Source organism: Pelodiscus sinensis, chromosome 3, assembly GCF_049634645.1.
Source record: "Pelodiscus sinensis isolate JC-2024 chromosome 3, ASM4963464v1, whole genome shotgun sequence".
NCBI classification, from domain to species: Eukaryota; Metazoa; Chordata; order Testudines; family Trionychidae; genus Pelodiscus; species Pelodiscus sinensis.
The window spans coordinates 131,427,388-131,441,237 of record NC_134713.1 but is presented as its reverse complement, the minus strand read 5'-3'; the positions used below and the strand labels follow the sequence as shown (position 1 = coordinate 131,441,237).

Sequence of the window (13,850 nt, the reverse complement as noted above, 5' to 3'; positions counted from 1 at the left end):
GTGGCAGTCAAGCTCAAGAAGTTTAGTGAGACCAAAATTGGGGAAACTGGATAATCTCCATCCAAAAATATTTAAGGAAAATAATACATGAAATTGTAAGCCCAATAGCAAGAATTTGTAATGATTCCATAATTGCTGGAGTTGTACTTTGAGAGTGGAGAATTGCTAACATAGGACCTATTTTGAGAGAGTATGTGGGCAGTGATCCAGGAAACTACAGGCTTGTAAATTTGACCTAATTTGCATGCAAAGTCTTAGATCAAAGTTTGAAAGATAAAGTAGTTAAGGACGTAGGAGTAAACGGTAATCATCTTAAGTACAGATTGAACCTCTCTAATCCAGCACTCTCTGATCTGGCAACATCTATGGTCTGGCATGATTTTAGTTAGCTGGATGTCCACTTACCACAGGTGTGGCCAAGTTTCCCACAATCCCATAAAGTTTGTTTACAGTCACCAGTCCTGGCTCTCCATTTTTTGTGCTGTTATTTAGATCTAATTTACCTCTAAATGTCTTCTAAGAGCCCAGTAAGCAGTGGCAGTGGAAGGTTTTGTAATGCTTCTTGGCCACATTAATCGCTGATGGTTCTGCAAATTCTCTGGTTCAGTGGCGCTTAAGTCCCAAGGATGCTGGACTACAGAGGTTCAACCTGTACAACAAGGTTTTACTAAAGGTAGATTGTGTCAAACTAACCTGATCTCTTTGAGAAGATAACTGATTTTTGAGACAAAGAGAACACAATAGAACTAATCTACCTGGAGTTCCATACAGCATTTGATGCAGTTGAACATGGGAAATTATTTGTTTAAATTGAAGAACATGAATATTAATATGAGAATTGAAATGTAAATAAGGAACTGGTTAAAGGGATTATAATGAAAGGTGAACTGTTAGGTTGGAAGGAAGTTACTAGTGTAGCACTTCAGGGACAGGTCTTGAGGCCATTTCCATTCAACTTTTTAATTAATGACCTTGACACACAAAGTAAGAATATGCTAATAAAATTTTGTAGTTGACATAAAGTTGGGACATACTGTCAATATAAATGAGGATCAGGGTACCTGACAAGGAGATCTGGATGACTTTGAAAACTGGAGCAATAAAATGAGATGAAACTAAATAGTGTAAAGTGTACTTTTGGACTGTCAGGGCTGTTCCCACTCTGGCACTCCAAGTGCAGAATATGAGGGCCCACAAGAGAGCATAAAAACCTTTCCTCTACAGGCACTGGTTAACAAAACTTCCCAGAGTCACAGATTCCCTGGCTCTGAGAAATAAACAACAAACAAAGAAGCTGCCACCAACAAGTGATTTTATCCCTAAAATCAGGGCTGAACATTTGAACCCACCCGTAGGGGTACCCTAAGCTCAAAAAAGGAGGTATATGGGCTAAAACTGGACCCATCTACCCTGATTGTTTTTGCGCAAATGCTAGTGAGCGCTTCATTAGCATACTGTCTGCCAGCAAAAGCCTGCAGTGTAGACATACCCTGAGTTACTATAGAAAATTCTTTCCCAGGTGTCTAGCTGATAGGTCTTGTCAAAATACTCATGGTCCGACTGGCTGCCATATTTGTGGTCAGGAAGGAATTTTATTCTGAGCCAGAGACCCTGAGAAGGGGACACCACCTTCTGCTGCATGATCATGGTCAACTTACTGGTTTAAATGTGAGGAAATGCTGGATTCTCTATAGCTTGAAATCTTTAAATCGTGATTTGAGGACTTTCAGCCAGAGGTTATGTGCTTATTGCAGGAGTGGGTGGGTGAGGTTCTGTGGCCTGAAGTATGCAGGAGGTCAGACTAGATGATCACAGTGGTCCCTTTTAGCCTTAAAGTCTGAATCTGACGTTGATGGGAAGAAAATGGTGGTCATAAGAGTTAACAGCAAGGATAGATGAAAGGACAAACACACCTTTTGGAACAGCTGCATGTGACATGATTAGCAACTGTACTAGTTAACTGGCCTCAGGATGGAGAAGTCACTGCAAACCAACAGGCAGAGAGAGAGAAGCAGCAGTGAAGGCAAATCTCTTTTTAAAAAAATGGTTCAGGAGCAACATAACACTTGGATCTTTTAGTTAACTCAAAATCTATGATTATGGAGGCAAGGAATACCAAATGTTAAGACCTGTGCTGTTGATTGAGTTGGGATCTGGCTTCAAGGGGCTGCACGTTCAGAGGGCTCAAAAGTGTTGGGTTTTTTTAAATTCTGTGTTTGAAAAGAGATAGCTAGGTTAACGTAAAACATGAATTTTGTTAATGTATGTCATGATTTACATGACTTGTGATATTGTTACTGTAACTCCACAATAATTTCCCAAAATTTACTAAGAGAAATCTATAGCTCAAAAAGCAACACAATAGCATTTGGCGGGCTCAGATCCTTATGATCTTTCAAAACATTAAACAGGGTTTTGGCTCTATTTAGCAGTCTTAGTCATATATGTGATTGAATTTATATAGCAGTTCTCTGTTGAATTTCACTTTTTCAGAATCAGTTACTTTTTAAATAATTTATAATTAAGAATATCTGCAACAATTTTTTTGCTTTTCTCTAAACCATATACTGCTGTGAAGAAGGGAAGGGTTAACACTAAATTTCATCAGTAGATTTTTGTTAAGCAAATACTTCAAATTTGAATGTTTTCATTAATAATTAACATGATAAAACAATATTTTGTACACAGAAAATTCCCAGCTTCTCCCAGACCCAGATCCTGCTGTTGAAACTTACAGTGGTAGAGTACTAGAAATCATATCTGTTTCTAATATTTCACTGTTCATTCAATCCTTAAGTTTTTAAATTTAACTACTTATGCTCATTGTACAGTGCTGAGTTATTAAAGTAGCTCTTTAAGAAACCTTTCAGAAATCATTTTTCAGCAAATTTGATGTTCATTTCAATTTAAAAAAATGAGGACAAAAAGATTAATTTAAACATGCAAAATTATTATTTGGGGACTTCATTGATGAACTTTGGGCTCAACCTCAAAGTCTTCCATCTGAAATCTTACATACTACTTGTATGCTTTTTTGGAGAGGAAGAAGGAAAGGAATACTTTTTCTGCTTATGTTCTGCTTTCCTTGATAAGAAAAACTTTAGAATCTCGTAAGTTAAAGGGAAGTGGGTCAATGGATAGACCTTTTTTGTTCTCTCTTGATAATTTTTGAATATTAAAACAGATGGTAAAATATAACCTGATTTCAAGCCCTTTGAAGTCAATGTGCTTTGGACAAGGCTTGCGACCACACTTCCTTTTAAATTGCCTGAAAAAATATTTTAATCATATTTCTATTTAACAATTAAAAAAGGCAATGTTTAAATGAGGAAAGGGACTTATGTTTCTACTCCAGCATCACACTTTACATATTGTAATCTTTCAGAGCATTATACAAACCTGTGCTCAACTAAAAATTCACATTGCAAATATCTGTACCTGTATTGACCTCTGATTTATGACTAATTTGCTACCCTTTTAATAACAATTATGGAGAAAGTCCATCTTAATTTTCTTGTATTTTTTATTATTCATGTCCACTATATATTTACATTAATTACATCTTGCATTGATGATTTATAAACTACCAAGAACAAGAATAAGTACAGTATATCCATTTGAATATACCAGTTTTTAAAAAAAAGTATAATCAGCACACCTAACCAACCTAAACAAAGGTGTTTTCACATTTTCTAACTATTGAATTAAGATGTTAGCACCTAACTTAAAATCAGGTTATTCTAATACTAACAAATTACATTAAGAATTTTCCTAACATGAATCTTTAGTCCACGAGAATTGATTTTAGAGCCAGTGATTAACAAAGAATTAATATTTGATGGTTGTGATGCTTTGTGGCATAAGGTTGGTTGGGTGCAGCATGTTATAATAAGGAATGCTCTCCCCTCTAAAAAAGTGCAAGGATGGCAATTCTAAAATCCATTTTCTAGCGGTTAAATCCTCGTGCTCTGTTCAGTTGTCCACTGCTTCTGTCCTTTTTTTCAGCAATGTGGTTACAGCAATGCAGTGTGAATACAAGTTCTGTCTGCTCTGAGGATTCTATTGTTGTAGATATGTTACTGATTTTTGTAACAAGATGTTGAATTACAAAGTGTTAGGAGTTTTTTGAACAATAAATTCATAATTTCTTCTGTAGGAATTATGTGCTTTTTTTGTATGTTGGCCCATGTTGAGAGACATTGTGCCAACTTCATCTTTCTTTCATACAGCTCATTTTTTGGGGCTCTATACTATTTAAAATCAGTACCTTAAAGTTAATGAGAGTGGGGGAAAATTTACAAAAGAAAAAAAAATACATTCAAACGCTATAAACATTAATGAATTGGACCCTCGTTCTGTAACACAGCTTGCTTTAGTAATATAGGAATATTGGCATTTGCATCTTTTTATCTACTCACCATTATACAAAGAGCATCAGCTTTTTCCACATTTTATTAATAAACATTTATTATTTAACACAAATTTAGTATCTTTCTTTTTAAGATGTAATAAACTCTTTTGTGAGGTACTTGGGGTTTGATATTTAGCACTTGTGGTGTTTTGTTGTGGTGTTTGAAATAATTTTATTTTTTTTAGAAAAGATACAATAATAATTCTTTTTTAATAATCAAACTAATTTAGTAAATTCAAGATGGAGGCGCTTTCCTACAGATTATGCTTCCACCTCAGAAGATGAATTTGGATCAAACCGTAATTCCCCTAAACATACCCGTCTACGTACTTCTCCAGCCCTGAAAACCCCTCGATTGCAGAGCTCTGGGACAGCAATGCAAACTAGCAGTACGTTCAAGCACAGGATCAAGGAACAGGAGGACTACATTCGTGACTGGACTGCTCATCGAGAAGAAATAGCAAGGTTGGCGTGTGTTTGTTTTTTAAAGTGCCTTTATCATAGCCTTTTATCAGAACAGGTAGTACATGAAAAAATAAGCTTGTTCAATCACTGAGTGCTTCTGTGTATGCAGTATTTCTACATTCCTAGTCCTCATGAAATCTTGAAGTCTTACAAAGGAGAGACTATCAAAGTAGTGCTACCAGCGTATCTCTCTTGAGGAAGAAGAGCAGTAGTATTGTCTTGTGTTACATATATCCTTTGTGTGAACTCCCAGTTGAATTAGTGAGAGTTGCAGATGTGCTTTGTTATAATCATTTGAGGCAGAACAAAGTGTATCTATTTTATCCTGCCTTAAAATCAGCATGTAATTAAAAAAAATCAGTTAAATGCAGAGTTGATTTGGAGGTATGTTTTTACCATATGAGACACCATGTTTTTACTTGTAATTTTTAATTCAGCTTGCTTTTTTATTTTACATTGAAGGAATAATGTCAAATAGTATGTGTTCAAATAATCACTTCCCTTTTTGCTAATGCCCGAGATTAATAAAGTGGTTTTAAAAATTTAATATATTTTGCCCCTTGCTGCTATTTGCACTGCTCTTCAGTTGACCAGTGTAAAGAAGAATCTGTTTCTGTTGCATCACTGTAGAATGTATAAGGTGTGACCATTTCAAATAGGCTATTTAAATGAACAAAATGTTTTTATGTAAATGTTGTTCAGTTTTGTAAAACTTTTTACAGGACTTAAATTTGAGGCCTAAATGACCTTACAATGTCACTTTAAAAATTATTTTTAATACTTTGACATCGCAGTTATGAAATACTATATTTTGGTCATATGAAATATAGTGTTTTCCAATTTCTGGAAATGGTGGATTTTTTTAATCTGTTATCTGGGCATATAGATTTTTATACATGCAAATGAGCAACATAAATATAAACAAACCAAAGGTATCAGGTATGACCTCGGTAACTATTAGAATGAAGTTCAAATATGCATTTTCAGTGAGAATTTTTAAAACTTCAAATACTATGATAGGAGTTAAACATATATGGGGGAGCTGTGAAATTCAGATATCCTTGCACCTTCTAAACATTGCTGTTGAACTTTCACTTCTGTGGAAGTTTTAAGTGGAATGACACTTGAAATCCCCCCCCTTTCCCACCACCACCCCTTCCTAATTGACAGCCTTGTTATTCTATGGTATAAGGGCAGACCTTGACTTCCATCAGACACTAAAAGTGTAATTCTTTTATGAAGGTGATGGATTTCATGACTTTTCCAGCCCTCTGTGACTTCAGCCATGTCAAACTTTTAGCTGTCATTCCCAGGGCTGCTGGAACTGAGGCCTCAGGTCTGAAACAGTGAGGAGGGAGTTTGGGTCAGCCTTTGCCATAGGAGCAGCGGCAGGACTTCACTAGTTGCCGCAGTCAACCCTGGGGGTGCCAGAGCAGCTGTCCAGGCTTCAGTCCTAGGGCTGTTGAAATAGTGGTCCTCAATGCCCCAAAGACACCCATCTTTCTCAGTGATTTTTACTAAATTTTAGGTTGCAGACACATAATTTATTTATTGCCCGTGACCAGTTCCCATATTTTACTGAAAATACTTAACAGAATCTTTACCTTAGGAATAACCGATACTCTCCGTTTTTTATTATGGGCCCAACTATCTGGACACATACTGCATTAAACGACAGTATGCTTAGTTAACAGTTTCTGTCTTTAGGCATAAATATTAAACTTGTCGTGCAGGTTCCTTGAGGGTATATTTAAATCACTTCCTGTTCGTTTCTTTACTATCTGAGGCAGGATTAGAGGCCCATACTAGTGCTATAAATTTTTTGACCCTCTATATGTATTACAGACACACATCTATACTAAAAGAATATTATTAAGGTTGGAAAGTTTAGCATTCAAAAGTTAGGAAATGGCTTAATTAAGGTTGCCTGTTGCTCCTGCCCCCAGAATCCCAGTCTTGTTTCTCCCAGTGCTTCAACTCCCAATTTCCTTGCTCCGTCATTCCCAGTTCACCCTTCCTAGCTCTTCATCTGATCCATTTCTTTCTCCCTCAGCTCTCCATTCAAGTTGAGCAACTTCCTTCTACACATTGTGGGCATATAGGGTATATCTATATTGCAAAGTAAGTCCAGGGTTAGTGGGACTCAAGTGAACTGATCCATGTTGGGGAACCCTGGGCTTGAGCATCTGCATTGTACTTTAACCCTATGTTCAGACTTATCAAAGCCAAGCTTAAACCTAGAGTTCTGGCACCCTTATTGCAGTGCACAGATCCAATCAAAGTAACCATATCCCGAAAGCTCTTGCATTCATCCTGCCCCAAATGTGACCAATCTGGACATAGGACATAGATGCGCTGTGGGAAAACTTTACGGCCTGGACTGTATGTTACCAGAAAACAAATCTCTTTGCAAGAGTCTTGATTTGTTTTGAAAAACAAATCCATTGAAAACCCAGGAGGCTTGCTAGCAGATGAGTATTAGAATGTGTGGTTTCAGATCAGTAATACAATGGCTTATATTAATGCTTACTTGAGCAGCTGCCGTTTACAAAGTTGGGGTGAAGACCAAGTGGCTTCCATTTTTGGTAGAGTGGATTACACAGGTTGTTGGAGTAGAAAAGTGTGAGGAAATTTTCTCATAGAATTGTGGGATACTTCTGTCTGACTCTTGAGACAAGCGAGGCTTTGTCTACATTGCAGAACAGTAGGGCTCAGACCTTGGTTTCTGGCGTAACTCATATTTGGACCCTCCAGCCCTACAAGGTCATGGGTCCTTGAGTTAGCACAATTGCGGTGTAGATGCAAGTGAGGAATTAGGCTTGGGGCGCGGTTCAAGCATGAGCTTACAGAGTAGTGGAGGCATACCCTGAGACCAAAAGAGAGAGGATCCAAGCTTTCTCCTGTGTTGCTGTAGCCATGTTGGTCCAAGAATATTAGAAAGACAAGGCGGGTAAAGTAGTATCTTTTATTGGACAAAGTTTCTGTTGGTGAGAGAGGACAGTTTTTGAGATGTGAAGAAGATCTGTGGGTGGCTCAAAAGCTTGTGTGTCTGTAACCCTTCTGCCGGGTAGCACCAGCAGCAACCAGGGCCGGGTTCAATATCTAGGGGTGTGCCTAGACTACAGGGTTTTGTCGACAAAAGTGGACTTTTGTCGACAAAACTATACCTGCGTCCACACTACCGCTGAGTTCTGTCGACATAACATCGACAGAACTCAGCAATTTTGTCGACGCTGGTAAACCTCATTTTACGAGGCATAACGCCTTCTGTCGACAGAGTTTCTGTCGACAGAAGGTGTTATTGCATGTAAACTGTCCTTTGCGTCCACACTACCATGTCGACAAAGCAGCTTGCTTTGTCAACAGAACTCAATGTAGTCTAGACGCTCATTGTCGACAGAAGTTTTGTCGACGGTATCTGTCGACAAAACTTCTGTCGACAGAAGCCTGTAGTCTAGACGTACCCTAGAGGTCCATCTCTCACAGAACTGGCTCTAGCCCCCACCCAGTAGCCTGGGAAATTCACACACACCTGTGGGCGCCTCTGAGAGGCAATGCTTCCCCACTCGCAAGCAGAGTCTGAGTGTAGAAAATAAACTTTTAATGAAAGAGAGAGAGAGAAATGACATGGCATTAACTTGGGAAAATACCATGAACAGAGTTCGTAACTCCCCACAAGTAACCGTCCCAGTTCAAATGGAGCAATGTCTTTTGTCTCTCAGGCTCACTAGTCCAACAAGGTTCCATTCACTTACCCAAACTTTCCCTGTACCCCACTTCAAATGCCCCACTTATATCTCTGTCCAGTCACTGCAAACCCAGACACATCACCCTGATGACTTGGTTGGTTAACCTTGTCTCTGTCGGTTCCAGTGTCAAGTCCCAGCACAGCCCACAGCACAGAAATATGGTTACAGGGAAAGTTCTGCTAAGCTTCAGGCCAGGTGATGCCCAGTGCAGAAAAAAAACTTTGTGACATTTTCCTGGCAAGTCTCTATTGAGTGTTTGCAAACTGTGATTTTTGTAAATACTTACCTGTTGGCCACATTTATGTGAATTTTCATTTTAACGTAAGTCAGGAGTTCTCAAACCATTGCATCATGACCCCTTCTGATAACAAAAATTACTACATGACCCCAGGAGAGAGAACCAAACCCTGACCTGCAGCCTTGGAGCTCCACCACCCCAGGCCGAAAATGGCAGGGGAGACAAAGAAGAAGCCCTAAAGCTTCAGTCTCAGGCAGGGGGCAAGTGACCTGAGCCCTGCCGCCCAGGACTGAAGCCCTCTGGCTTCAGTTTTGGCCCGGGTGTTATGGTGGGCCTCCATCCAAATCTAAGCCGGAACAGGCAACTCTAAAAATGGTGTTGCAGTCCACTCTAGGGTCCCAACCTACACTTTGAGAACCACGGACATAGATAAAACCATGTATTAGAAATACTAATATTTCCCTAACCTTGTCTCAGAAATGGCTAGGCTAGCCATTTGGGCATAATTTTTTCAGAAATATTTAGCCTGAGGCATAGACCCACCATTGAAAATTTTAGCTGAACCACTTAACAGTGTATACAGATAAAAGCATCTGAAAATAGGTTCTTACAATGGGACAAATTTTAGTAATAGGCAGTACTACTAGCCCCCCTCCTCTGACCTGTTTTTACTCTAACATAGCATATTCATATGATAAATCAGTTTTTAAGAATAATGCTAAAATGACATTAACATTACAGAATTGATATTATAAATGTGTAAAAGCAAGACAATTCAAAGTTATGGTTCCCACAAAGTTATGGTTCCCACTTGAACCATATTGCACACATACTATAGATATGAAGTCACAAAACTTACCATCGGTAGTAATATACAAGGTTATTTGTGCCAAGCTGTACATTTAATTGCTTTGGGAACCAAACTTTACTTTTTTTTAATTCAGATTCAGACATAGCATTAAAATGTTGGTTGGGGTTTTTTGGGGGGCTTTTTTTGGTTTTTTTAGTTTTATAGATTTATGGATGTTTACTGCACATAATCCTTTGAAATCTAGTGCTGTTGTTTTTCAGCTTGTGGTCTTTGGACCCCTGAGGGTCCACAAAAGGTGACTATGAAAATAAAGCGACAAAGAGTCCTGTAGCTCCTTATAGATTAACAGATGTATTGGAACATAAGCTTTCGTGGGCCAAGACCCACTTCGTCAGATGCATGATTGTCGCTTTTGCTGATCCAGACTAACACAGTTACCCCTCTGATATATGAAAATAAAGTTTCAGATCCCAGAAAAGGCGTTCCATTCTTCTGATCAATCAAAAATATGTGAATACAGCCATCCACAGGTCAAAACCAGGAAACAATAATCTTGCTATAGAAGCCCACAGTTTAGCCCCCTCTCTCATGTTGTATTAAATGCCAAGATGAGCATGGGCAACATTTATAGTTTAATTTTGTTCACTCTGTTTTCAGTCTAAGACTTCTGTTTTAGGGTGTGCATAGACCACAGATTAAATTTCCAAAGGGGTAAACACCTCCATTTTTTAGGAGATGAAAAAAGATTGAAAACCACTGGTCTAGCATATATATTGCATTATGAAAATATCCCCTGAGGCAGAAAGTGGTAGGGTTGCCAGATGGTTTCAGAAAAAATATTGAACAAAAAAAAAAAGGACCCCGAAAGTTGTTAAGCAAAAAAAAAGAAAAAGCCCCGAGACTTAAGAAAAAAACAAACAAAACAGTGTGGCCTCTTTAGGAAACGCGTGGGGAGACAGACTGCCATCTTGCCTCCCTGTGTGGGGCCTAACAGCTCCCCTGCGGAACCCAGTAAGCAGTAGGGTTGCCAGGCTGCCTCCATATTGAGCTAGACAGCCTGGGATTTTTGTCTCCTGGCTGGGGAAAAAAATTAAAAAGTACCGGATATTTTAGGTGTCCGGTATTTTTCTGAATTTTTTACTGGACAGGAGGTGAAAATACCGAACAGTCCAGTTCAATACCGGACACCTGGCAACCCTAGAAAGTGGAGTATTTTTTATGAGTTTTCCTAAGGACTTCATATATGATTTCATTGTTCTTTTTCCAAGCCCATCCCTCTCTCCCATACTAATTTACTAATATAAAGCTATGGTGTTTGTAAAAGCCTTCTCAGGAGTTAGAGTGGATTTTCAATGACTTGATATCTGCTTTTGTCTGATCTTATTTAGATGTTATTCATTCTTTGACTAATTAGTCTGTTTAGGAAGCTGCAATAATAAGTATTTGATAAAGCAGTTAAATGCACAATTGAATTAGGAAAGCAGATGATAGCAAAATCTACTTTTATCCAAATTACTTCTATAATATAAGTAAATTAATCTTGTGAGAGGGTTGCTGTACCTTGTCTTTTTCATGCAAATTTGTGTTGAAACAATGTTCAACTGTTAGTTTTAAATAATTAGTTTGGTTAAAATTTTAGAGAGTTTGTTAGGAACTAATGGAACACTTTCCCAAAGTGTATAAAGGGGGGAAAATAATAATTTCTGTATTTCACAATTTTCCGATAACTCTTACTGCACATAATTCCAATAATAAACTGACTCTGTGCCTTTTATCTGGTAGGATGTCAGCTACAGAAAGAATTAGGTCAAAATGTTTATTAGCAATTATTAGAGGATGAAATAAGGGAAATGGCAGGTTCTCCAAAATGTTAGTAGATTACAAGGAAAACTTTGGTTGCAGGATTTTTTAGAGTAATAATATTTTTACAACTCTGTTATGTTACATTTTTAAAAAGTAATTGCTACTCTATTCTGTTTTATTTCTGTTTAATATTCAGGACAGATGACTGCAGCTCTTCTGTTCTTTATTATAACAATTTCATCTCAAGACTTTAAAGCATTATTTAGAAAAATCATTGATTTAACTGGGGCAGCTGTCCCTGGGAGACTTTGTTGAATAATAGCAATTTTATTTTCTAACGTTAAAAACGTGTTTTTATTCATTTATATGAACAGTAAAACTAAAAATAAATATGAGTTAATTCCAGATATATATGCTGAATGTTCATAGTAATAGGCCTCGGTGAGAATCTGCTAAGTGAATGTTTTTCATTTTTCCACATTGTTGGTTAAAATGTATTTGCATTGTGACAGACTGCTGGCTAAGCCAGAACTCTGCCACTACAGCCTGACTGAAAAGACTAATTGCAGACAGCTGAGTAAGCCAGGCCTGAAGGGCTAATGGAAGCAGCTGTGGGCCTAATTAGCCAGAGATCTATATAAGGCAGCCAGAGGGAAATTGAAAGGAGAAAGTGCAAGGCTGTGGCTGTGTGCGCTCCCCAGGTAGAAGGAGAGGCTGGCTGAGTTTGCTATAATCCAAAATTGTGTAAATAGAAGGGGGAGGGAAACTGACAATAAAAGGCACGGGTGACTGCACCAGAAAAGGTCTTGGGCTGATTTGTGGATGAAGAAGGTGTCCCAGGGCGAGGGGCCTGAGCGAGGACCTTGCCACAGCATGCAAAAAGTTCTGCATGTTTCTGGCATTTTTGCTTTTAGCTTTACACGGCTGTGTAAATAGAGTGAATGATAACTTGAGATTTGAGTGCTTAAGAATATTTTCAGCATGGTATCTCTCACATTGTATCACTTTTTTGCTTATTCATGCAAGGGGTAAATTTTAATTGTTCCATGGGGTTGTGCTTGTGAATGCGGAACTCTAATATGGTGTTGCAATATTGTGATTTGACTGGAAATGTGTTAATTATGTTGGCCATTCTAATTTAATGACAGTTCTCAATACTCATTCTCTACCTCTAGATCAGTGGTGTCCAATTATTTCATCCTTAAGGATAAACATATTTAAAAAAAGTCAGTGGTCCGCAGTTAATATTGAAGGTCAAATTCTCTGTCCCGTTCATTGCCTGGCAAAGGGAGCAGAAACAGCCTGCAGTACTTTGCTGAGGATTCTCTTGGAATGAGAATCCCCAGTGGGCATAGAGTAAACTGCATAGCTGCTTTTTATGCATTATTCTTCTCAGCTAATTTAGAAAGAGAAGGGAATTAACTAAAGTGCACAGAAATGCATCCATCCCAACCTGGCTTCCTGAGTGAACTTCTGAAAGGTGACACAAGCTCCTACTCTAATCTGGGCTGGCTCATAAAATCAGAGAGTCATAACTGATGACTGTCTCAGCTTTTTCCCTTTCCTTGTTTTATGGACTCCCTTGGCTCTGGGGGGGAGGGGCAATCCTTGGAGCAATTAGTCTCCTATCTTATGCTCCCACAGTCCAACAGGTAAGCAGGAAATGGAGCAGCCTGCTCTCCCTCCTCTTTGTGGTGCAGGGATGTCCAGTGGGAGAGCAGCTATAGCAGAGAAAGGACAGTAGCTGTTCAGAGCACTCGGATCACACAGTAGAGCTACTTTTGGGGCTGCATGTGAAGCAGCTGGGGAAGCATTTTGGGAAGCAGAGTGCTCTTTCACCTGCTTGTAGCAAAGAACTTGATTTGAAAACTTTGCACTTCAAAATTGCAGTGCACAGCTCAGCAAGCAAATTTTCACTTCATAATCAATTACACTTTTTCTTCATAGTATGGCTTCATTCAAGAGTCACAACTTAGAATGCCAAGAGAATAAAGAATACAGGTTGGATGCTGCTGCTCTATGGAATACTATATTAAGAGAATGTAATGTTGTCTTTAAAATTATTACCAGGATCAGTCAAGACCTGGCTCTCATCGCACGGGAAATCAATGATGTAGCAGGAGAGATAGATTCAGTGACTTCATCAGGCACTGCTCCGAGTACCACAGTAAGCACTGCTGCCACCACCCCTGGCTCTGCCATAGACACTAGAGAAGAGGTAGGAGATCTTCATGGAGAAATGCATAAGGTTCTTTCTTTTCTTTATTTCTTTTGCTTTTAGCCTTTGCATAGCTTTTTTAGTTATCCCAACCCAGCCTGTTTGCATGAATCTTAGCATTCTCTTCTTTTGATTTAAGATTCCTTAATCTTTTA

At 38.5% G+C, this 13,850-nt stretch overlaps 1 protein-coding gene across 14 annotated transcripts in view; it reads left to right on the top strand.

Annotated features, from left to right (window-relative positions):
• CEP170 (centrosomal protein 170) overlaps window positions 1-13,850 on the top strand; it is a 176,662-nt gene that overhangs the window by 137,283 nt on the left and 25,529 nt on the right. For 7 of the 14 annotated variants that reach the window (XM_075924848.1, XM_075924849.1, XM_075924846.1 and 4 more), the window contains 3 exons: window positions 2,689-2,739; window positions 4,642-4,876; window positions 13,548-13,725. In XM_075924848.1, coding sequence (XP_075780963.1) covers window positions 2,689-2,739; window positions 4,642-4,876; window positions 13,548-13,725 — 464 coding nt within the window. The remainder of the gene's footprint in view (window positions 1-2,688; window positions 2,740-4,641; window positions 4,877-13,547; window positions 13,726-13,850) is intronic. The other 7 variants (XM_075924857.1, XM_075924859.1, XM_075924853.1 and 4 more) reach the window with 6 other exon arrangements.